This window comes from Pomacea canaliculata, linkage group LG5 (genome assembly GCF_003073045.1).
Source record: "Pomacea canaliculata isolate SZHN2017 linkage group LG5, ASM307304v1, whole genome shotgun sequence".
NCBI lineage: Eukaryota > Metazoa > Mollusca > Gastropoda > Architaenioglossa > Ampullariidae > Pomacea > Pomacea canaliculata.
This window is the reverse complement of record NC_037594.1, coordinates 32097775-32123508: the sequence shown is the minus strand read 5'-3', so window position 1 is coordinate 32123508 and position 25734 is coordinate 32097775. Positions and strand designations below refer to the sequence as shown.

General features: G+C 45.5%; 1 protein-coding gene across 1 annotated transcript; it reads right to left on the bottom strand.

The window, feature by feature from the left end:
- Window positions 1-3344: 3344 nt before the first annotated feature.
- Window positions 3345-24629, bottom strand: LOC112564835 (carbohydrate sulfotransferase 15-like). The gene is made up of 10 exons (XM_025239908.1): window positions 24319-24629; window positions 10571-10837; window positions 10185-10405; window positions 9707-10037; window positions 9251-9408; window positions 8894-8906; window positions 8672-8828; window positions 7802-7958; window positions 7467-7614; window positions 3345-5333 (listed from the first exon to the last, which is right to left on the bottom strand). The coding sequence occupies exons 3-10, from the start codon at window positions 10185-10187 to the stop codon at window positions 5029-5031; spliced, it is 1272 nt and encodes a 423-aa protein (XP_025095693.1). The 5' UTR covers window positions 10188-10405; window positions 10571-10837; window positions 24319-24629; the 3' UTR covers window positions 3345-5028.
- Window positions 24630-25734: the final 1105 nt, after the last annotated feature.

The window sequence follows — 25734 nt, the reverse complement described above, 5'->3', positions numbered from 1 at the left end:
TTCGTCAATTTGCACCCCACCCAACACCTAGAGCAAGCCACCCCGATACTTCAGACATATCCGGGTGTGATGCAGTGTGCAGGTGTACCCGACATAACGTGCTTACAGCGTGACGACAACGTCTGCACAGCCACCGTCCGTCATGAACGGATTTCCCTCTTCTTTCCCCCGGGCCTGGGAATAGTACTCTGCTGTCTTGAAACTCCACGCTCCCGAGTCTAATACCCGTTTAATGCTAAGTCTTGTAAAATTTACCTGTAAACATTTTTTAATAAGCACAAAACAACAGCAAAGACGACGACGACAACGACAACAACAGCAGCAACAACAATAACAAATGCACGATAGAAATTAAAAAAACTGAGGATACAGCTCCTTCTCTTCAGGCCTGCACACACACATACACAAACATACATACACTCTCTCGCTCTCACACACATACATACTCTCTCACACACTCACCCTACCTCACACTCGTATGAACCTATACACACTCAAGCACTCACACTCACACGCACTCACACGCACTCACCCACACATACCCACACCCACTTTCACACACAGACACACATTCTCTCTCTCTCACACACTCTCACCCCCCCCCCCCCACACACATTCATACACATAATGATCAGTTTGTAGCAGCTGATACATTAATACATAATTTTTCTGCCTCACTCCTTTTTAAAAAGTCTTTTCAATCATATTTAATTTTCTCTGTGTGTGTAATAAAATAAACCAAAGTATATTAACATATGTAGTCAGGATCAAGGACCGGAACAACTTCTGGGGAATATTTCTGTCTTCTTTCATTGGTTCCTAAACCACAGGTGCATATACATGAGCACACGCACACCAACACACACACATTGAGTTAATTCTTCTAGATTACACTTCGAAGTAGCCACTGAACAAACTGAGCTAATTTAGTAAATGTCTTTTTATTTCTTTACGATAATAACAAACAGAACTTAGAAGCTTTAGAATGTTGAGTAAAGTGATTAATTATTTTTACTTTGGTCAGCAAATATTTTCACAATAGAATAGATAATGGAATTTATCTCCTACATCATCAGTGTTACAGAGGCTACAAAACTTTTCATTTCTAGGATTTCATTTTGTCTGCTTTTTCTACAAGAAAATAGTGTCATACATTTTTTTTATTAAAGGGAGATAATTACTCGGAGAATTATTTAAAAATAGTTTTAAATTTGTTTTGAGTCCAGTTCTCCTAATCAACTCGGGATATACTGGTCCTGACGATAACTTTTTTATTCTTAAACTAATCACATGGGATGTTAATGATTTTCTTGTTTAATCGTTTTATTTAGGCCAAGAGCTTGTCAAGGGTTGTCTGCACAGCACTGCCTTGACTGAAGAGTTCTCTTTCCTGTTACGTGTAGTAGCATTTTGACCGTTTATCGTATTATTTATACAATTCAATTTCAAGTAAAAACAGTCATCTACTTGTGATAAGAAGATTAACAGGAACGAAGGCACGCTCTATGTTTCATGGGGCTGACTATATTTTTTACACTTAAATCATTTTGTAGAGTTTAACGCCTCAGAAAGTCCGGAATGTGTGCACTGATTACATCTGATATTCGTTTCATTATAAGCAGTTGAAACCGAGCTTAAGATTTTCCTGATTAGTCCAAAAGCTTAAATTATTTACAGTGTCATGGATGTAGCCAGATCTGATCAAGCTTAGTTTATGTAACTGAAATATAAACTAATACCACGCAGTACTTCAAACTGTAGACACACTAGTAGGATTTACTAGGTTAACTAAGTCTTAAACATTCTACTTGTAGCTGCTACATATAAGAGATTTTTGTCTAGTTCTCCGAAGACCCTTCCAATGAGTGTGCTCCTTTCAAACTTTAAAATATGAGTTTGTAGAAACCTTTTATTGTTTATATCGAGGTCAGTAAAGTTGAAGCCCCGGGTCGTCCTTACAAATGTTGTGTTGTTGTGGGTGGCGGGTGGGAGTTGGTCCACATAATCAGATCTTTCTACCCAAAACTTGTTGTGGGAGGTAGAAATGGTGCTGACAACTCATATTACACGTAATCTATATTTAAAATCAGGGTTTTTAGGGGCTTGCCCGGTGCACTGAAGAGAAGGAAGTGTTGAGATTTGCCCGAAGTGATCTCATGTTACTAAGAAATGCTCAGTAAGTTGATAAGCAGCTCTTACTGCACGCTCTTCCTGTTCTCAGGGCAATCAAGCGTGGATGAGGCTGGAGGTAAGGACACCTCACCCCTGGAAGGGAGGGGAACTCCTGGCACCTACTGAGGGGTGAGTTGGTAAATGCCTCAAGTAATTAACATCCGCCGTGGGAATTCGCAGAAATGTGTTTCACCTTTATTTCAACCCGAAAGAATAAATGTCCGAATTATGAAAAAAAAAAACCAAAAACAAACCCCAAACACGTACACAACAAAAAACACAAGTGGGCTTCACAACAAGAACCCCGATGAAATGCTCTGACGGTTGCCCGGCCTTGCAATTAGTTCGTTATCTTACATGAAAAAAAAAAAGTTGTTTGGCAGGGACCAGAGGCTTGCCTGACAGTAAACCTTGTTTATCTAGGGTTGATCACCGTGGTACCACGTGACTCCGTTAGGAGGAGCGAGAGATGGGGTTACTAGCGTGAGTCACGGAAACATGTTTATGACCAGTGAACTAAGGGGGTGAATATTCTGCGAGTTTGTAGCTGGATCCCTAGGGCCCTGGGTCAGATTTGGTAGAAACTTCCTTCGTGTCCTTCTTTGTCATTTGAACTCAAGTCTTCTAATGCTAGAACACTGAACATATTCGCAGAATAATGAATACCAAAGGCAAGAATATTGACTGGTGCTTTAACAGGACTCACAGAAAGCCACACCAAACGAACATTAAATACAGAATAAAGAAACATTGATGGATGGGAACTATTTCTGATTACTGCCCACTAAAAATGTGGAGTAGTCGTTTTGTGTGAAGTGTTATATTATAGAAGCTGGCTTTCCAGCAGTGGTGGAACTAAAACAGCAACAGAATGACACGTGACAACATAGAAACATTCAAATGTGACGAAGTGAAATTAGAAGGAACTTGAACAACAAAGTAAACGTGACGACGTAGCAGTAGAAAGAAAAACTTGAAAACATCAACAGAATGAAAAATGACAACATAACATAGCAAAATGAAAAATGACAAGGTAGCAGAGGAGTAAAACGGAACAACATATCAAGAGAATGAAAGGTGACAAAAAGCCAACAAAAAAAGACGACTTATTAATGAGAAAATAAAAAAAATTCTGGAGCGAGCACAGTTATAAAGAGACCAGAGTCGCAAAGTAACAACAACAACAACTGTTTATTTATGATCGACGCCTTCGTAACAACTGCAGTTTACAGTTGAAAAACATATCTGGAAGAGGATGTCCATTTTTGGTTCATCTTGACAGCCCCGACAGTCAATGTAAACTTGTCTCGTGCTCACAGTCCACTGTACACGAACTCTTTCACTCGTTCACTCATCACACGTTCACAATCAGCAGCAGACACAGCACAGAAAACAGTTTTAAATAATTCGCAGTTCGCACTGCAGTTCATGAGTAGACCATATGGCTGCTTTTTTCAGTCCTATTGGATTCTGTTATTTTCAGTCGCTCCTTTGACGAGAAGAGGTTGGATGCAGCGTACAACTGCATCACCATTGTAGGAAAGTTTGACGAAAGGGAAACAACTCCACTGTCCTAGTAACAAAATTACAAAATTACAATGTATTTGTGTGTTGGGGTGGGGGAGACCGTGTGAGAAAGAAATTGAAAAAATGAACAGGAGGAAACAAAATCTCAAGGAATGAAACATGTGATGGTTAAGGTACATTAAAGTCGCATTATCTCCCTTGGTCGGTAGCTCAAGACTCAAGAGGAAGATGTTTTCGTCGATGAGTGGTGTCGTTTCACATACTCCTGTTCCAAAGCCACTACCGTTGAAGTATATTAAACAGGATGACATAAAATGTGTGGGGGTAAGTAAAATGCAGACTGTGGTCCACTGCACCGACTGACGAATCGACATTTTCATCTTTTCTTTCCTGTCTTCACACACAATGGTTTCAAGCGCGTGCACGTGGCTGGCACAAAGATGAAGGTCATACCGATGCAAACACACTGGTATCACGGGTATAAATGCTGAATTGAGAGAGAAATAACAGACACCGGACTCATTGATACTAGCTACTTTTTTCATACGTTTGAGTTTTTTTTGTATCCCTTCACTCTGCATCTCTCTCTCTCTCTGTCTTAAAAGATTGACATATACACGTCACAAATATACAAGGTTATACACACACTCAAACTCCAGTTTATAAGATAATAAACACATCCACCCACACACAGCGGAGCATGTTCTCACATGGAACACTGTCCTTCCTTGACATCTGTGTAAATTCTGTAATCACAGTCACCAACCGCAGGGTTGAGCCTCTGATGAGTCAAACGATATCCACGCCCTTGATAGACCACAAAGAAAAGTTTTGAGTGGACTGTAGTCTGGCGAGCAGGTCTGTACAAGACTGCAATGAGCAGACTGTCAGTATGTCGAACTTCCTTGTAACTGAATGGAGAGCATTCACAGGTTCGAGTGCAAGGCAGTAGGTGATGACAGCTGAACTATGACCTCACCATTTACAGGAGAGAGCGACTGCTGTAACACCTGAACCTACATTCACAAACGGGTCGCACCACCTGAAGCCACTAGTCGCAGACATGTAAATGACGACAGCTTCAACTGCGACGACGACGACAACTTTCGTCGCTGATTTCGTCAGTCTGATCATCGTCCATTGTACTCATCGGCATCCTCATAAGCATCGTACCCCTCGTCTTCCTGGTCGTCCACCCGTACAGCCCTGTACCCAGGATCAGCAGCAACTTGGTCCAGGTTAATGGAAGACACACCCAGCGTTTTAGCCCTCGGGTCCTCTCCGGAGGTCTGGCCAGGTAGACACCATTCGCAGGCTCCCCGGCTTCCATCACAGGGTGGACGATGAACGAACTGCTCGCCGCCAGGTTATCGTCTTCGCTCTCACTGACTCTGTGTGGTTGTCGGCGCCCGCCGGGTGGTCGGTGGAACCGTTGGTGGGCGAGTGCACGTCGGTCCACAGGAAGCGGGGGTCACCCAGCAGGTCCGCCAGCTTCTCGTTGTGCGGCTGGTAGAAGTCGCGCAGGAGACGGTGGGTGTCCTCCCACATGAACCCCAGGTCCTTGTCCTTCTTCTTGCGGGCATTGGCGATCGGGCTTTGGAGAATCTTGTCTTCCTCCTCGCGCGACAGTTTGCCTGAAAGCCACAACCCTCGACATTAGACACTTCTACAGAAAGTCTTCTCACACAAGCAACAACACCAAAGGAGCTGGTCAGTCAGGGACAAACTTACGAGGTGGGAGGCGGGAGGCTGGCCACAAACAATCGCAAAGTTTGGAGCAAAGTTGTCGGAATATAATTATTATTATTGATACATCGTATTTCTTGACAGTAGACAGTATAGCTTGGCACAAACACAAACAACACCAAGGGAGCTGGTCAGTCAGGCAAAATTGTCGGAATAATAATAATAATAATAATAATAATAATAATAATAATAATAATATAATACAGCGTATTTCTCTCTTGACAGTAGACAGTATCGTGTGGCACACACCGACCAAAGGCACATCAAAGGTCTCGACCAGTTTCTTCTGTCAAAAGATTAGACAAAGCAGGGCTTTATCAGCGAGGTGTTTTCCTCTTTTTATCGGTCATCTGCTCTGTAAGTCTTTTATCAATGCTCTGTTCTTTAATCTGTTATGAATGGCTAGGTATTTAATTTTTTATCGGTGCTGTCATCTTTGTCTACACAGCGATGTGTATCTACACTCAGTTCAGTAGCAGACCAGTTGCCGCCTAATTCTCTCCCCTTTCCTCCCAAAAGAAGTTTTTTGCTCTTTTTCCCTTTCTCCTTCTATTTTTTGACACACTAGGAATTATTTCTCACGGCGATTTATTCGTCAGCCACGTTGAATTCGAGAATGATCGAGCGACTGGTAATAAGAATACTTGGCGAGATGATGCTGTGTGAGTGCGGATTCAGACACTCACAGACAGGAGGAGAGAAAGAGGAAGATGAAAACAGAAAGAAAGAATGAAAATGAGAGAAAGGGAGGAGTGGATAAAGAAGGAGAGGGGTAGTGTGTGTGTATTTATTTTGTTAAGTAGCACATTAAAGGCATGGAGGGAGCTGGTAGCCAGGGACTGGGTGTACACGGAACCCCTCCAGACACTAGACAGGTGAACATTAGACAGGTGAACCTACTGCGTCGCCACTACTTTGGCAGCTCACCCCCCTCTCCACGATTTCCAGAACTTTTTCATGTTTCTCGCTGGTAAAAAATGGAGACCCTGGCACAGACCTGTCAAGTGAAATAACGGTGCTTCCTTTTTTATACTAGCACACAAACAGACAACATTCCTCCCTGCGCTTTGCTGTTTGAGATTAAAGCTGACAACTACAGTGTGTACGTCTGTGTGTGTGTCTGTGTGTGTACGTCTGTGTGTGTACGTCTGTGTGTGTGTGTGTGCGTCTGTGTGTGCACGTCTGTGTGTGTGTGTTCGCTCGCATCCGTGTTAATGTGTAGGAGAGAGAGAGAGGGAGAACTTTTCCAAGATGCGTTGGTTGAAGGCGCTGGATTTAGTTACACTGATGTTAAACGTTGATTGTTAAGATGCCAGAAATGTTTATGTTTATGTTTACAAACTACGAAGTTTCTCACCAAGATGGTCGCTAACAAGTCTTGTCTACCCACTGCACCTATCCCATCGCCGCTGGTCGGAAGTTGGAATTCCATTTACATTGCGATTAAAAAATTTGTTTATCCATTAAGCGCTGAAGTTATCAGCAAGATGCCCAACACAACATTATCAAGGGGAGGGGGAGGAGATAGATGAGACGGCGAGGTGGGGGACACACATCAGCCTGTTGATGATAATTTCAGTAAGTGGAAACATTTCTTACTGTGTTTTTAAACTTAACGCGCTTCTCTGGGCCGATGCCAGGTGAGTGGCTCACCGTGAGTACACCGCACTATGACTGAACCCAGAGCCGCGTGAAGCAGCCTTGTACACGGCGCTAGCCTCATAAACAAACTCTTGCCACCGCAAAGATAAAGCTTGGTAGCCTTATGAACACATTACAGCAACGGTGCACAGGCAACGGGCGCTAGCCTTTTAAACATTTAATGGCGTGTGTGTCTGTTGCCGCCTGCAGCGTCAAGTGGTTGAAGTAGTCCCTGTCGTCTACAGGCTGTAATAAACTGGCTGAGGGAATCTGTTTATTAAAGCACTCTACATAAACTGGCTGAAGGAATCTCACTCAGTTAAAGAGCTATACATGATAGGACATGCAGGTAACAATGCAGGTGAAGGCCATCAACTCACGCAGCCCCAGGAAGTCGTAGACCCGTCGTGTCGTCTGCTTGAGGTTCTTGGCGTAGTCCTCCAGTCTGATGACCAGGATCTGGTCCCGAGGGAACACCTTCAGCCACTCGGCCAGGTACACATGGTAGATCCCCACCCTTAGGCGCACCTGCCACCAAGAACAGGTAGCCGCCATTTGAGACATGATTACAGAAAGAAATAAAAACAGAAATTCAATTTCTGATTGTCCAGCCAGTTGGTGTTGTATAAACTACAGAAAGTTCTCAAAATGAAGTGAGGTTTGATACAAAGGGCCCAAGACAAGACCCACACATACAGCTGGACACCTGTCTGACCTTCACACCGCTGGCTATGCGCTTGTCGTACACACAGGCCCTGAGGGACAACTGCTCCATACACGACTTGAGCTTACTGACAGACAGGACCACGTGCTCGTGGAACTCCGCCAGCGACTTGTTGGTCTTCTGGAAGTATAAGTAATCCGAAAACAACCTGCAACAATCACACAAGGCCCAAACAATGGCGAGCGGGAAGAGAAGTGGTGTAAAGAGTTTATTAGCGATTAGTTGTATTAAAGTTCGCAAAGAGTTGTGGGACACGCTTCCTGCACGTGCTGTTCGCAAAGGTCGAGGCTGGCGCCCCCTACGGCGCCAACGATTACCGGCATCTGCTCTGAGTTGTGAGCAACAGTCTCTGTGCTGTTCACATGGCGGGTGGCTGAACGATGACAGAAACTGGAGCGTGCGAGTTGTATGGGTGCTGACCTGTTTGTCTGAAGTGCACGTGTACTGTGGGGTGCACTACGTACTTTGTGTGTGGGGGTGTGTGGGTGTGTGTGGGGAGGGGACAGGAAATTAAGTAGCTATAAGGCTATAATCACGCAAAGCACCAGACCTGTAAGCAGATTCCACATGCAGAGAAAGAACAGCGTGCGCGAGACGAGATTTGAACTCACGACACCTAATTCTCACCGTATTGTGATAATAGCTATATTGGACCGCCCCGCGCACTGTAGGGTATCAAAGATGGGGTATGCGGTGCGTGTGTAGTTGGGTGCTGACCTCTCTGTATGGGGTTCATGAACTCCGTGCTAACTGTCATGCTGTGTAGCTTGTACACCTGCTGACCTGTGTGTGGGGTCATGGGTACTGACCTGTGTGTGAGCTCATGGGTACTGACCAGTGTGTGGGGTCATGGGTACTGACCTGTCTGTGGGTTGTCGCAGGATGACGAGGACCCTGGCGTGCGGCGTCAGGTGGCGGATGTAGTTGGCGTTGGTGTACAGCGGCTCATCGCGCCCGCAGTTCTCCGGCAGCCGCCACCAGTCGTCGTTGTCCCACAGCGTGGAGGCACTGCCGTCACCTGTTGCACCAACCAGTCGGGGTTCATAATAATATCAATATAATGATATAGATAAGTATATCTACATTTATTAAGTGCCTGAAGCGATTTTTCGAAAACCTTTCAGTTGGCTATGATTCCGCAGTCGTCACAATCAGGAAAAACTGTGTACGTTGGAAACAGTTTAAAAAACCAAAAATAAAAGAAAAAAAAAAAAAAAAACAACAAAACAAAATGTCCAAATAAAGGCAAGTAAAAGAAAAAGAGAACAATAAAGAAATAATATATAAACTAAACATTAAAAAAAACAAACAAAAGGAAACAATGAAACCAAAAACCATAACAAACAAAAGATAAAGAAATAAAGAAAAAAAACTAATTACCCAAAACAAACTAAAGTATATCCAATAGTCGCTAAAGTGCAGGTGAACTCATCATCTCACCTGTGACCATGGGATGGTAAGGTTGGTGGGCACCAGACTTGAGCGCTTTCTGGTGGACGTGACCTCCACGGCATGGCTCTCGATTCTCAGCGCCGCCTTGTCGAACAGATCCACGTACTGGTCAAGGGGGATAAGCGAGGAGTAGTTCAGACGAACTCCTGTGACCACAGCCAAAGCCATTGTAAGAGAACTGTCTCTGGGGCCTTATTAGCTACGGTCACAAGTTCTCAAAAATCAAAGCAAGAAACACCAAAATAGTGATTTCGTTCTAGAAGAGTCGTCTGCGCATGCTGGTGGCGCTGACACCCAAGATGGTGTCTCGTGATGCTGCTATAGTATAGCAACCCTCCTCATGTCCAATAAGTTAGGCGTGTCCAGTAAGATGTCCCCAACACCAAGAAAAGTCACAGTCTAACAAAGAATCAAGGAAAGGTGTCACGAAGTTCTACTACTTACCGAACCTGTTCTTGCTCCACCAATGGCTTTCCTTCATGGGAGGCCGAACCACCTCCGGGTGCTGAGTGACCTTGCGGTACAGGTCGGTGCTGCCGCACTTGGGCATGCCGGCGATGTAGAAGTAGGGCAGACACCTCAGACGCTTGGGGTTCGAAGCCAGCTGGGTGCTGACGGCCCACTCCGCGTGCATCTCCAGAAACAGCGTGCGCGCGTTGGGTGAGAAGCACGTGAAGAGATTGCGGGTGTACGGGGTACCCGGGATCTGGTCACCAAGCGGCAGGTTCTCGTACCAGCAAGGAGCTTTGTAGTTGGGCAGAAACTCGATGGGAGGCTGGAGAGGTGATATAAAAAAAACCAACCCAGACATTTAAAGTCATGCGAATTAGCAAGATTGTTATTTAACATTGCATTACAAAAGAAGAGTTTGTATTTTGTTTATTTTAAGTGTTGTTTGTCGGGTGGAGTGTCTCATACTTACCATCTCGAGCAGATCGAGAAGGTCCTGTTAGGGGGACACGGCACCGGAAGGTTCGCCATTTGCAGACACTTGTGCTCGGAAGGTATCGCCACGGGTCGCCAGAGGTCGTTACTTGTTAACGCCGGGCAGACCAGGTCACAGGGGGCGCTCGCTCCAAAAGGCCAGGGAAGCCATCCCATGATGCCGTACTGTGAAGGAGCTTTGTAGCTAATGAAGATGACCTGCACACAGGTCACGCTTTGTGATGGAAAGTGTGTGAACATTATGTTTATAATCCATATCAGCTAGATTAGCTTAAAATATAAACAAAAATAATAGCTTTGGATGAGAGCATACCATGAAAAACAACATTGGTCATGATGGCTGTGTTCTGATGGACGGCTTACCATGGAGACAACGGTGATGACAGCAGCACAAATGCAGCGCGCGTGCAGGCGGGGATGCAGCAGTCGTCGCTTGAGGTGTGGATGCAGCGCTAGGGGCAGCAGACGCAGGCGACCAGGACACAGGACACCCAGGGTGCGGGCCAGGGTGGGAGGAGTGCGGAGGAGAGGACATGGCGACTGTCTCCGTCGTCCGCCATCACCGGGCATCATGCGCTCTCAACATTTGCGTGCGCTCCACACCGTCATCTGCCATCAGGACCGACACCCCTGTCATCAGACAAACATCAGCATCAGGTTCGATGTCCATGTCATCAAACAAACCATCTGCCATCAGGATTGAAGTCTGTGAAAACATCTGTAGTCAGACCTGACGCCCCTATCATCAAGTAACATTCTCTCATTATCACTGATGCCGTTGTCATCAGACAAGTAGATGTCATCAGGACGGACGCCTCTTGGTTCCTTTCTATGTATGACAATATCTATCTATCTATTCCTCTTTGTGCATCAGGTTGCACATAAGGCCTCAACCAGAGTCCGCCACCGATGTCGATCGGCTGAAACCCGCTCTAGGTGACCCCATGTCCAGCCCTTTCCTTTCATCTCCCTTTCCACTGTTCTTCTCCAAGTTTCCTTGGCGGCCTCGTTTTCTTCGGCCGTCTGGAGTCCATCGTAGGGCGACTCTGGAAAGGTCTGCTGTCTGCTGGCGGAGCACATGTCCAATCCATCGCCAACGCCTTCGTTGAACCTGCGTGGTGATGGACTCGGTTTCACTTCTTCGGTGGAGTTCTTCGTTATGGTGATGGTGTTTGGCCAAAAGATGTTAAGTATGCGCCTGAGGCATCTGTTTTGGAAGACGTCAAGCTTGTTACTGATGGTTTTTGGTCATCTTCCAAGATTCTGATCCGTAAGAGGGTGCTGATCACATTTGACTGAAGATTCTCAGCTTGAATCTTCTGGCTGATGTTTTTGCCTTCCATGGCTCCTGAGTGAGCAAAGCCTGACTGGCTTTCGCCAGTCGGGCTCGAATCTCCACCTCCGCATCCCCGGGTTTTGACATTTTGGACCCAAGATAGGTGAAACTGTCAACTTCCTCAATCTCTTCTCCATTTAGTTTGATGCTGTCTTGGACTCTGGCGTTCACTCTCATACTGTTAGTCTTTTTTGTGCTGACCTTCAACCAAGGTTTCCAGCTGTTTCTGAGAAGCCTTTGTTTTTTCCTGCATGTCTTGGTGCGGTGTGACAGCAGGCAATGTCATCAGCAAAGTCCAAGTCTTCCAGTGCTGTTGTTGCTGTCATAGTCATGGCTCCATCTGACCCTCTCCTCTCGCTGTCGGTGGAAGTCTTCATGATCCAGTCCATGGCCAGGATGAAGAGGAACGGCGACAGATGCAGCCCTGCTTCACCCCGGCGGTACTGACGTTTGAAGGTCTGTGAGCTCCGTGTCACAGACAACCTGATTGAAAATCGCTGTACAGCATTGCAATGACTGAACAAGTTTTGCAGGGACTCCGTAATGCCTCAGATCTTCCATAAGGACTCGCGGTGGATGCTGTCAAAAGCCTTCTCCAGGTCGATGAATTGATGTACACGGTTGTTCATTCGTTGCTCTGCTCCAGAATCTGTCGCAGAATGAAGATGTGTTCGGAGCAGGATCGCCCAGGGCGAAATCCTGCTTGCTGTGGTCGGAGGTCTTCTCAAGAGTTGCCGTCAGTCTTGACAAAAACAATCTTGCTGAAGACCTTGCTGGTGAGGAAAGAAGTGTTATGCCCCTCCAATTATTGCAGTCTCCAAGATCTCCTTTCTTGGGTAACTTGAAGATGAGCCCGTCTTCCACGCAACAGGAAGTGCCCTGATTCCCAAATTTGCCTGAAGATTTCAGTCAGCTTGGGAGCTGTCACATGCACGTCTGCTTTCAACATCTCTGCTGTTATTCCATCTGCCCCTGGTGCTTTGCCGCTCTTCATTGTTCTTGACTGCTGCTGTCACTTCTTCCAGGCTTGGTGGGTCTGTGCAGATGTCAAGGTCTATAGCTGCTGGCTGATGTCTGCAAGCTGAGGGGGATCTGGTCTGTTCAGAACCGACTCAAAATGCTCCCTCCAGCGCTGTAGTTTTCCTGCCTCTCCCTCAACGACATTACCGTTCACGTCTTTCACTGGCACATCACATGTATGACAATGACTCACTTTTTTTGCCGTGCTGAATCCAATGGTAGCGAACACGATTTCACTTTAAAACACCATGAAATAACTTTTTTAGTTTACTTCCCCTTTCACTAAGTTTGACAATTATAATTCTGATTCAAATGGGAAAAATAGGATGAAAAGCGTGAGAGAAAGGGAGAGAGAGAGAGAAAAAAAAAGAAAAAAAAAGAGAAGGAGAGGAGGGGCCGGCGTACAAGTAGTGGACGGGGAGAGCGGGAGGATGGAGTAGGGGGACATAACGTGTGGGCGCGAGAGTTAAGGTTCTTTGCACTCTGTCGCTAAAGTGTGAATTAGTCTACATGTAGGAGGGACTCCAGGCAAGAGATCATGTTAATGACATTCAGCGAGGATATCGGGGTGGGTGGGGTGGGGAAACCTCCTGTGTAGGGAGCCACCCCCACGACTGAAGTGTCGCAACCAACAGGAAGCTTGTCTGTTTGTTTAAACAACTCCATGGAAACACCTCGGGCAGACATGTTCTTGTGAAACAAGGAAACGGCATGACGCAGCGTCATAATGAAGGGTGTGACAAAGCTGGATAACAAACCCTGTGACATAATTTCATTGACCTTCCAACTCTGTTTCAAGCGAAAGCAAACGAAGATGTGCAGTCTTCTTTAAGGAAAAAGCAGCCACCCACTCCCAGGTGGCGCCACTCGGAGTCTCATTAACCTGTCCACAAGCAGATAAGGACTGGCGGCAACTAATTCATCATGGCCTGTGAGTATCTGGCGCAGGCACAGGACGGAACAAGAGGAAGGTGTGGAATGCTGGGGTACAGTACATGGAGGGAGGGATGCTAGTAGATTCCCTGTGGACTGTGAAGGCGTGGCGCCGCTAGGGGGAGCTGCACGGTCGGTAGAACATCACCTCCACCTTCCTCCCTTCCCCTCCAGCTGACGAGGGCATCCCGCTAGTAGCAATATTTCTCCAGCAGTTCGCGTGGTCTGGCGGGAGCTCAGGTTTCTCGAGAGTCGGAAAGAAGAAAATAAAGTGTAGCAGACGTTACACCCTCCTTGTGTAGTCCCTCGTCTGGCTCCATGACCCACCCACCCACTGCCTTCCATTTCAACAGATGCACCTGCTACAGTCGTGTCATCGAGAAAAGAAATGGCATCCACGCATCCACATACAGACGGTCAGCGATGGACCTTCATCTTCAACAGGACCTGTCTGCTATGGTCGTCAGTATAAAACGAGTTAATATGAACGATAAAGCTGAAACTCAGAGTTAAATTTTGCTCAGAAATGATTGAAGTTGCTGATTTCATTGATTTCTGGCTCCAGATATTTCTTTATAATTAGAAAAAAACAAATCGAAATATATTTAGAATGAGCAACAGCTGACTAAACTGAGGTGATTGCAATCAGTGAAATTTATTTCATGCACACCCAAACACTAACAAATGTGCCCGTATGATAGACAAAATAAATCTTTCACAGAGAGGAAGTGACGTCACGATGACACCTGTCTGGTGAACTCGCACCAAGTGAACCCAATAGTGTATGTGGGTCGTGACCTCTAGAGACGTGTCACACCTGGGGTCACAGATCGTCTAGAACTCAAGCTGACTTTTTACATTTCTATTTACAACATCTTTCTTCAATGCCTAGTACATCTTTGTCTTAATACTCGGATGAATATTTTTGTCGATGACATCATTCACATTCACACCACCCTAACAGCTGATGTCATTGGCACAGTGAACAATCGGTTGTTCAAGATCAGTGTTCACACACAAACGAAACTTAAAAAAGGATGACAGGAGCTTTTGTCCGAACTTACTAGCTTTGTTGTCGAGACCTGGTACAAACCAACACCAGGCAAACAGAATCCGTAAACATCAACATTATTGTGGCCACTGAGGTGGGTGTGGCGGCACGATGATTCACGTCATCTGTCGTCGTCGTTGCTGTTTATGGCTGGCGTGGCAAGGTGGTGCTCATCACGATGGGGCTACAAATAAACACGCGGGGCCACGTGGCGAGTGGCTGCGGAGCCTGGCTACCCCAGCATCACGTGGCGGAAGTCGGGCACCTGTCGGCGCTGTGGTGTGGAGCTGCGCGCGCTGCCAGCCTGCTACTCTTGGCACCAGCCACAGGACCAGCCACACAGGCAGGGCCCGCTCCGCCAGGCGGAGAAACATTGCTTTTACAGCAATTATTGAGACAGGACCAGCGGGAAAACAAGTGTGAACATGTGAAGTGAGAATCGTGACAGAGAGACCCTGATGGTCATGAGATGGAGATTAAGACCTGGCTGTTCACTGACAATAAGCTTTATAAACGGTACACAAGAACTGGAATTTATGCACTAACCAAAAATGATTGAATGGGAAAATGTTCGAAGAAATAATGTCTTTCATGTAGTCTACAGAAATGACCTCTGTTTGAATGTTTGTACTTTTCTAGAAACAGAGAATACCTCAAGACCACTAGGGTGGAGCTGACCATGTAACAGCCGCCAGAAAGTCGGGTCCATGAAACTTGTGGAGCCACAACAGTTCTCGATGAAACCTAAAATTGAATCTGAATAAGAAGTGACAATGATGGCAGAAATAAGTTCCAAAGTCTGTTTATTCTCCAAGACGATGTGATTGCCAGCATGTGGCATTGAGTTCAACCTTGTTTGTCAGCTTAAATTTAAGTCCTCTCTGTCAAAACTAACAGCAACGGTTGCCATCCTGTCCTCATAAGAGTATGGCAAACCTTCTAATTTCCTGTGCACAAAAGCGTTTCACTTTATTGTGTAAATTGTTGTGTCCTACTTTAACACTGCCTTATTTTTAAACCTCGACCACTAGGTCAGACAGTCTGTAGCCTTAAACTCTGATTTCAAACGGATAGGTCACCCTAATCTGAGACCCCGAATTCGCTTGCTTTGTTTGTTTGTTTATTGGTGTTTTATGCCATGCCAGCAACTAAGGCTATATCATGGCAAAATTCGCTTGCTGAGCGAACAAGGGAACATTGGATGACTATACATGTTTGCTCGGCGACTGAAACAGCATTTCTGGGCAATCGACTGTTTCATAATTGTCTACTGAAAGCTTTTGATGACATTGAATATCTGATATTTATACCCCGATGCAAGATGTCCTTCGTTCAATCTGTCGATTTTTCTGTTCATTTTTCATTATTGTCCTTTCATGTTAGTTTTATGGAACAAAGATCGACCCAAGTGGCGAGCTTCGCCAGCTGCTGTGTCTAACCAGGTCCCCCTGACGACCTGTAGCGGTAGACAACTTGAATATTGAGCAGGGATGGATGATGATAAAGATGATGTTGAAGAAGAAGATGACAATGAAGATGATCTCAGACACACGTACTGAAAGTTGATTAATAACATGGAGAAAATCCTTTTAAAAAGATTTCCAGCACGAGCTGTGAGCTGTTTTTTTTATCACCTGCAAATAATTTAAAACTCCTGCTGTTACTGGTATATTTAGTACGACAGGACATCTTCCAGTTGATGGCGCTATGGACGCTTGCAACATCAAGACCTACTTCATGGATTAATCTCTGACCTCAGTGATCTGCGATATCATCGATATAACATGCCGTGAGACACAACAACAACAACACACAGACACCAGTAATAGTACAGCCATCATTAAAGGTATCCCATGTTGAACATTTCAAAGACCTCACCTGTGGAACCGACAGAAAGGACCCACGTACACAGCAAGAGGAACACACGAGCTCATGTATCTCCACATTCCTCGCCGCGCCAGGTGCACACAGCAGGTGATGGTCATTCCCCGTGCGTTTGCAGTCCTCGAAGAAGACATTTATTTCCGTGCATTTCCAGGTTGTTAACACAACAAATCATTTTCACACGGAATGTAATTCCAGTCAACACACTTTATGTTTTTTTCCAAGTGTATTTCCAGTTCGTGTAAGCACAAGGTGTCCATGCCGAGTGTGCTTCCACCGGCGCTGTGAACTCGACAAGAAGCAGATTTTCTAGGGTTTAGTCACACACACACCCGCCGACACAACAAAGCAGGAAGCGCCGAGTGCGCATGTCACCCAATGGCGGGTGGTGGGTTCACGGTCCAAAATATCAAACTGTTTCCCTCAGACATTTGCACTGGATTAGTCCAAGAGCTGCGCCCAGAGCTGGCGACACGAGTGGCTGCTATTAGCCACCGGAAGGCTTGAGGCACACGCCGTTAGGGGGCGCTAACCGTGGAGTTCTCAAACACTAACACCAAGCTGTCTGGTTCAGCGATTACACGGACCGAAACAGGATGAAGACAGTTCCTGCCATGTTTTTCTGCATGTAAGCAAACTGATAGAGAACAAAAACAAGGATGTACTGCTTTCCAGATTTTGTCAGTAAATACAAATATTCGGGTTAAAATAAAGGGAGACAATTTATGGGGTTATGGCCAGTTTTGGATTCGTAAATTTTAAAGCAAAGCACTACTGATAAGAATACTAATAGCAATTTTGATACATTAGTAATTTACAAATCATTCACTTTTACACTGTTGTTCTGGGAGAAAATTTTAGACAAACTGCCGACTCATGAATATGTTACATTGGAGTGAGTTCCCCTGGAACAACAACAGCAAAAACTTGGACCTACAAAGAATACTGAGATGTACCCCACCCTGAATGGTTGCGAGCTATTTATTTCCAAAGAAACAAACATCACTTCAGCTTCTGTAGAGGAAGGCTTTTGTTGAATGTTTGTGGGAAGAGGATGAGATCACAGATGCTGCCAGCCTTGTGCAGTACAATGAAGGCCGCCATTGTGCAGCATCATCCCTAAACATCTCGCCCCATGCGCGAGTCTTATCATCACCATCTCCTCAAGATGATACAGAAAAGCCTGTCTTGTCCATTCTAGCACTCTCTGGAACCGGAACTGTGGAATTTTGGACAGTAAACAAGCGTTTATTCTTGTAATGAATGGCAGACCTTGACTTGAAATGTCCTTCAACCCAACCAATCAGAACCTCAGACAAACCGGCAGGTGAGTAGACACATAAACAAATTTTTGTGAATATGGGGACAGAAAACAAACCTTTCCTGTCTAGTAGTTGTGACTTGACTGCCTCTCAGCTTACAGTCGTGTCTTAACTTTCTTTCTCGCAGACGTGTGTGGTTGTTGTAAACCAATTTGCCAGTTAGCCGTATAATCGACAATGATCCTCCTGGAGCTTGGAGGTAGCCTGCTTCACCATTTACAGACCTGTAGGTGTGCCAGACTGTGATAAGACTACTATTCTACTCGCATCTTATTGTCTCTCAAAGCTTAGCATGAACTTGGGTTCAAAAGTCGTGACCTTACCATCTTGGAAGTTTCTTCTCTCCCAAACCTGTGACCAGTATTGCTGTTCTTTTTGAAGGATGTCAAGTCCTTCTGCCAGAAGTCATCACAGTCAGAATGTATATCAGTGAGGCTATCTCAGTACACAACAGTTAGTTTCTTACTGACGGCAGTTACCCAGATGGCATCTCGCGCAGTTTCGGTTAACACTGAGTCTCGGTAAGTCAGCACCACAGGAACCACAGCTCCTCCATAACTTTTGTACCAGAATTATATTAAGAGCTGATGTTGTCGAAAATTGTCCATTTTTACAGGGCTTGTTGCCTAATGTAGGTCCATGCTCGAGTGGAGTGTAAAGGCATGCTCGTCATGCCCTTGCTGTTGAAAAAAGAGGAAATATTCTTTTTAATTGCGAGATGTTTTACATGTGGCAAAAGGGATGGGAGAGGGGATGGTGTTTTATGCCGAGGCAACAACTAAGGCAAGGCAGCCAGCCCTGTAAAGAGATGCCACATGCAGAGAAAGAACATCGTGCCCGAGACGAGAGTTGAACCCAGGACAGCCAACCCTTACTAGTGGTGACAGGCGCTAACCGTTGCACCACCACCGCCCTTCACGTGGCAACAGGAGGCATCTGCAGATGTGTGGAGTCTGAGAGAGAGATAGCCGCTTGTCGCCTCCTCTCCTGTTTCTTTCGCGCTCATTACAAATCACCAGAAGCTCGACTTTCTGCTACTGCCATTGCGCATCACCTGACCTTTTGACCCCCTCCCATTCCAGCATCCCCCGCTTATCGCCCGGCATCTGCCAGGGCTGCTGTTATGTGCAGTGGCACTTGCACTGTTGTCTGCCTAATGATGGGCTGAAGACATGAGGCAAGAGAGGAGCACAAGCCGCTTGCAGCAAGGAGGGGAATGAAGGGGGAGGAGGGTTTGGGGGAGACGGCATCAGACTTCTGTAAAAGGTCGTTACAAGATTCATCTTCCATTCACTCCATCACTGTGTCATTAAACAAATCTTTGGAATGAAGGTACCTTTGTGCAATTTGTTTGTGTTTGCCAGAGTTCCAGAGAAGTACACATACACCTACACTAGCTGCTCCCTCCGCATCCCAGGGTCTGAAGGCCTTAATTATCTCTCGGAGGTTCCGGGAGGAAGGCCTTTGGCAGCTCGTGTTTGGCTGTAATCAAAACCACAAGCACATCCTGTGTTTTATTTGCTTTAATCTCTATTGTTATCAAGCTCAGGCCGTCTGCTGTACTGCCAGGATGCTTGCAGAGTTGTGCTCACTGATAAAGTCAACATAAAGACCTATCTCCTTCTTCTTTATTTCTTCGTCAACTCATTTTTGTGTGATAAATGTTATACGAGTCCGAGTCTTTCTTTTCTTCTTTGTACAAAATAGGCGACATGTACGAGTGTACGCGTGTAATGTCTTCTGTGATATAAAACATATCCTTCTGTTCAGCAGCAAAACAACACACCAAAAAACAAAACAAAACGAAAAAACAAAACAAATAACTCAAACAAAACCCCAAACAAACTCAAAAAAACAACAAAACAAAACAAAATAAAACAAAACAAAAACAAACACAAATGAAGTAAAAACTTGCGGTTGGCGACATTTGGAGAAATTGAAGAATGAAAGTCTGCGGGCCGTGTGTGGGGCGAGATGATGGGAGTGAAGGGACAAACAAACGATAAAATGCATGCAAAGCAAAATGTTTCTGATACATTTCTGGAAGAATGAACTGAAGTCCCAGGACACACAACACTCGGACTTGGCTCCATGCAGTCGCCGTCCTTATCTTCCACAAGATGTTCAGGCTTCAGAGCCTGGAGAAACTCGGAGTGAGCTTTGGGGAACACAGATGAGCGCACAAGTTACAAGATGACCCTACGTCTGGTGTCATCAGATAACGGGTAGAATTTCTGTCATCAGGCAGGTCCCCACTGACAGCTGTCACCACAACCTATGTCTGCTGTCATCAGATAGCGGGTAGACTTTCTGTCATCAAACACACATAATTATAACACACGATACAGCCCAAGGTTCATTGACATTCATTGACGAAAGTTCTCACCAGACCTCCTGCCTCCATGGAGTGACAAGCTGAAGAACAAGTTCACGCGCGGAAGGAAAGACTGACAAAGACGGTTCCTCCAGTCCGTGGTATCTACTGTCAGACCACAGATGACATACACAGCGTTTACACCAACATGGAGCAGTGAGTGGGTAACACGAGCAACAAGATAAGCAGGCGGAGGGCCCGGGGGTACGCGATAACCGTCTCCACGCTTCTGATGGCTGTCAGCAAGGAAAGACCGGGTGGATCCAATATCCCGTTAATGTGGACAGACAGTCATTCATCGCATGTCTTGTGGTAGGGAGGGACTGACTCCTCCACACAGTGTATTCACATGTCGTATTACATATTATTATTTTATCACACACACAACATATTGTGTGAAGAGAAGAGACAGACAGACAGACTGACAGACGGTGTATCATAGCATAATTACGACGGAGATGCGTAGTTTGTTTGCACGGCCACATCACTCACCACGACTGTGGGATTTGTTGGTTAGTTTTGACTGGTGGTGATGTTGCCAGCGGGGGATGGCGAGGGGGAGACGAAAGTCCTGACAGCCGAGAGTCACGTGATCGCTTGCTGCCATCAACAAGGCTTACACCTCGATCCCCACCATTTTGTTTATAAACAGACCATCGGGCGCTAAAACATTTTAAGAACGAAAACACTGCTTCATCTTCACCTATTGTAGAGTTTTTTTTAAAAATACAGTAGAATAGTCAAGACACTAACAACCTGTTTGGACCGACTTTCTGAACTTTGTTGGTGGAGCTCTAACGGCTTTAAACATCCGAGTGAGAGAGAAATGAAGCGCATGTTGTCTGGAACCACGGTTGTTGGCTGAGGAACGAACCAGACTTCCTGTTGTCAGTCATGATTACATGATTACAGTGTGTTTGTGTGTGTGTCTCACAGTCTTTTGCCGCGAATATTGTGAGACATTCACTGTAGCATCATAGACATTGCCCAGCGATCATTAATATTAATAACAATGATGCAGAGTGTGGCGATGTGAGAGGTGAGAGAGATAGAGCAGCTGAATGTAGGGAGGTGTGTGTGTGGATGTGAGTAAACAGCTTATTGTGTGGATATGTGTGTGTGAATGTGAGTGAGCAGCTTAAAGTGTTGTTATCAAGTGAACACTTGACAAGGTTCACCACTTCGACAATCAGGGTTAAAAGTCCTTCTATGGGAGGAAGATCGTGACGAAGAGATTTTAATCATTTTCTAAAGTGGTGACAAGATCCGTATAAGCTGTTTAGTAAAGTGAATTGTGTTCCAGAAATACATCAACAGGACTTTCAACTTTTCAGCAGCCCGCCTGACTGACTCGGTGGTGAGAAACAATGAAAGTCTGTCATTTTGTCACAACTGTTGGCTGAGTGCAAATGTCGGAAGCAGCGAGTCACAGGCTGCAATTGTCCTGCAACAGGTTGTATTACATGTTCACTGAGACCGGACTTCAAGCATCCAACAAGTCAACTGCTGTTGATGTGAACAATCCTGTGTGAAGACAGAGCGACGCTTCAAACACCTACATGGTCACGTGACTGCCGCTACGAGCAGGACAAGGATGGCGGCGAGAAGGAGTTTGACGAAGAGACCATCAAAGACTGGAGTTTGATTCTCAAGCCAGACACTGTGGAGGTGGAAGACTCACCACGAGGACGGATACAACATCTACGTCACATCCTTCAGGATGTCTGTAGTAACTGGTACAAGCTGTAGGCAGGGGTGTGATTTTTGAAGAGTCAGCGGAAGTCCAAAAGTGAAAAATAAACAAACAAATAAACAAACAGCTATGGAAGTGAAAAATGTTGTCTGAGGGTGGGGGAGGTGTTGTGGAGGGGGATAAGCCCAAGACTACGGGAAAGACATACATGTTATGAGACCAAAAATATAAATTGTAATAGATAAATAAGGACTTTGTAAAACCACTGAAACAATCTTTGCATGTTGTAAATTGTCAAAATCCAGAAGAGGCAAAAGATTTTTTCCCAGGGGGGTTTGGAACTGTATCACCAGTGAGTCGACAATCGACTTCCCAGATTGTATCCGGGTAAGAAATGTGTCAGAACCAGCCAAAAGTGAGGCCTTGAAGGCATTTTTGGACCATAAAACTCGTGATTTACACCTCAGACACCGGGGATACGCCTCCAGGTTAGCGTGACACGCGCAAAAGCCAAGTTTTAGCTTGAATGCGAGAAGATGAAGCTTTCAGTTTTCCCCAAATAAAAAGTAAAGAACATCTACGCAATAATACATGTACACCAGGTAAGCTCGCACCCAGGCCTGAATGTACAGAGACGGACACTGGTTGCCACGGACACCATGTCTCAGCTCATCCTCATCCCCTGCCGGTGCCTCCACGGGCTGGCAGCTGCTTCAGCAGAAACTATTTTTGGTTTTCAGATGCTAACAACAGCTGCTTGAAGTCTTTTTTCTTCTTTAAAAAAATGCGAGTGACGAGAAGTATTTCTCTTCTCATAGACTGATCAGTAATCGATAGTAAAAGAGAGGGACATGGATAAGAGCGAGAGAAAGAAAAAACATTTTCGCTATTTGGTGTTTGTGTTAGGCAGGTAGACACACCACACCTGTCAGCACTAAGCTGATTGGAGATGAAAGACTGTGTAAACGTTTGCAGTATCATTTTATTACACAACCTTCATTATAAACATGGATGATGCGCCGACCTGACTCAGGTGGGTAGAGTGTTTACAAAGAAACTGACCGAACACTCGAGAAGCGAGTCTTCCAGCTGTAGGATGTGATGCATGGAGAATGGAGTCAAGGCTATGACCCTGACCCACCCAACACCATCACTGGGTGTCTGCTGGGTGGAGTGGTGGTGGAGGGGGTTGTAGTGGTGGGGTGGGTGGGTACAGTTCACCGAGGCATCACACTGTCTAACAAATATGTATGATAACCTATAGAGCAATGATGGTAAACACTGCGATGTTTGAGTACGATGTTCACGTGCCAGCAACGAACGAACGAACCAACGAACGAACGAACGAACGAACGAACAAACGAACGAACCCAGCCAACCAACCAACCCAACTCGCTGTCAAGACAACTGGACAGGCAATGTTAACACTTCCAATTTTTGTTTAATAACTGATTACACATGCAGACTGTGGAGACTGGTAAGCTTATCAGAGAACCACTGGTATACTGCTGACTTGTGGATTGTTATACTGAGTTATACTAAATAAACCTCAATCTCAAACTAATTTTGCTATAATGTAACATACATCAGTCACGAGCTGACTACGGTGTAGCTAAGCCGGCAGTACATAATAAGTAAATGAAACTTCAAATTAATATAGAAACTACAACTGGTCCTCACATTTTGATACATTTCACAACTGCTGTTGCTGAGTAAACAATGTCGCACAGATGTTAAACAAAGAGTAGGATACATTGGGAACACCAACGATAATAACGTACACGAAACTCAAAGATAACAATATGTATATATCCAGGTTTGTTACACACTGCCAGATACAACTGACACAATTAGTCTAAACATTGTGTTGAGATTTGTAAGAAAGAATAAATGAATTGCGTTTTCTGCCCTTGGGACCGAGCTTGCCGAGGGGTTACTCAGTACTTACCACGTGCAGAACACTCTGTACACACTGCCAAACACCCGACACATCAACAAGCTGGATATGAATACCAGCACAGTGTTGTACTGCACTTATGAACCTGCAGCACGTGTGTGAACATCCTAAATGTCTATCTCGCACGGAAAAGTAAAGACAGTTCACGATTTTTTTTTATTTACTGCTAGTCTGGGTAGAACACCATCGTAAGACTATGTGTTGTGTATATGTATATCGAAATGGTACCCAGCTCTGTTGGCCAGCTGAGAAAGAGACTTGTAGTCATCACTCACTCTAACAGTCATTTACTCACTACCAGATATGCCTGGCAGTGGATTTTTCTCTCTTAAGACATGAACATCATTAGTTTCAACTAAACCGAAGGAAAATAAATAAACAACAAATAATAATTTACTTACATCGAAAATAGTGTGAGAGAGTTGGAAAGTATGCAGCCTTGCCAAGCACGTTTATCAATGTGTTCTCTAGTTCCTGAAAGCCCGTTGAAAAGGTTGATATAACGAGTTGAGCGGAAAGAAATACTTAGATAATGACTCACATGCAGGAGACGGAGCATGCCGACAGACAACTCGCACTTGAGAGAAACCTTCACGCTCTGCTGCTCACGCACAGTGCCGGAATTCCGGCATCACTACATGGCTGGCAGTGAGAGACAGAGACAGCATCCCGCATGGCTGGCAGTGAGACAGAGACAGCATCCCACGTGGCTGACTACATCCGTGGTCACTACGAGGGTTTCGCCGAGCGCTCGGCGGAGACAGGGAACGTCAGTGATGGCACGTGAGCCCGGATGTGTGCTGTGGGGAAGTGTGGGGAAGGGGTGGAAGTAGGGGAAGGGGCCACCCCATCTCTAGCAGGAGACTGGCGCAGACTCGGAGGGAGCGTGGAGCGAGGAGTGCACGCGCACGGGTGGCGCTGCCGTCACACGTCACCTGACCTCTGTGCGGGGTTGTCTTGTCATCTTCTGCACGGAAGTGAACTCTTCTGTGGGATTGTCCTGGAGGAAGTAGTGTCTGTAATTACTGTAAATGAGACAGAATGATATGTGTGTGATCGGCCGCACCTAATGAAAGCAAACTTACAAGCAGACACTTCATAATGAAGGCAAGAATTGTAATGAATGGAGCTAGAGGAGATAAATAAATATTGTAGTAAGTACATCAGCTTCAAGCAGGTTGCGCAACACAAGAGCCAAGGCTGAGTCACGGTACGTGGCCACAAGGCGTGGGAGGGGTGAAGGAGGAGATACGGGGCACCACACACCCACGCCCCACCCTTCAACAATCTCTTCTCGTCCCCGGTGTAGATAATGAGGTGTTTCCAGAGTTTTATAACTCAGGCAGGTCTTGTGAGCTTATGGTATCCCCACCACCACCAGCAACTGAGTTTTACCAGGTGCAATCATTTTTAACCGTGGAGCCTGTATCTGCTGTCAAAGGTCAGCTGGTGAGATCGTCTGGTGGTCGTAAGAGGTTTAATCTCTGTTGTATGGGTCAGAGGTCAAGTTCCAATCAGTCTTCGAGGCACTGGCCCGCAAGAGTTTATCTGTGGCTATCACATTCAGCAGTTGTATCAAACAGTTGTATTGTTACTGTCTGGTCATCTGTAGCAAACAGACGATTATCAGTCCGACACAGTTAGCTGGGTATGTGTTTCATTACTCACCATAACAAGAATTTTTCCTTCAGGAACGCAGCGTGAAGCCCGAGGGTGGTGATCCCTGCGACAAACTGCGAATATTATTACATCTCTCTAGAGAAGTTATGTAGTGATCGCAGCCAACAAACACTTCAATCATGAAGGTGCAACAGCCTCAGAACGGTTTTACTGGAAACCTCGCTGGCAACAAAGGAGGGAGGACTTAGTGTCAGGTTCTGGGCCGTTCACATTTCAGTCGGACGGGAAGAAAGAGGTCTTTGATTCAGAGGAAGTATGTAGTATGTTTAATTTGAGA

What these genes read in the sequence shown, in the direction of transcription:
- LOC112564835 (XM_025239908.1), bottom strand. An exon ending in GTGGAGCAAGAACAGGTTCG is followed by an intron (nt 9,409 to 9,706) that starts GTAAGTAGTAGA and finishes CTGTGGTCACAG; the next exon opens with GAGTTCGTCTGAACTACTCC. An exon ending in CTACGACTTCCTGGGGCTGC is followed by an intron (nt 5,334 to 7,466) that starts GTGAGTTGATGG and finishes TGTGGCTTTCAG; the next exon opens with GCAAACTGTCGCGCGAGGAG.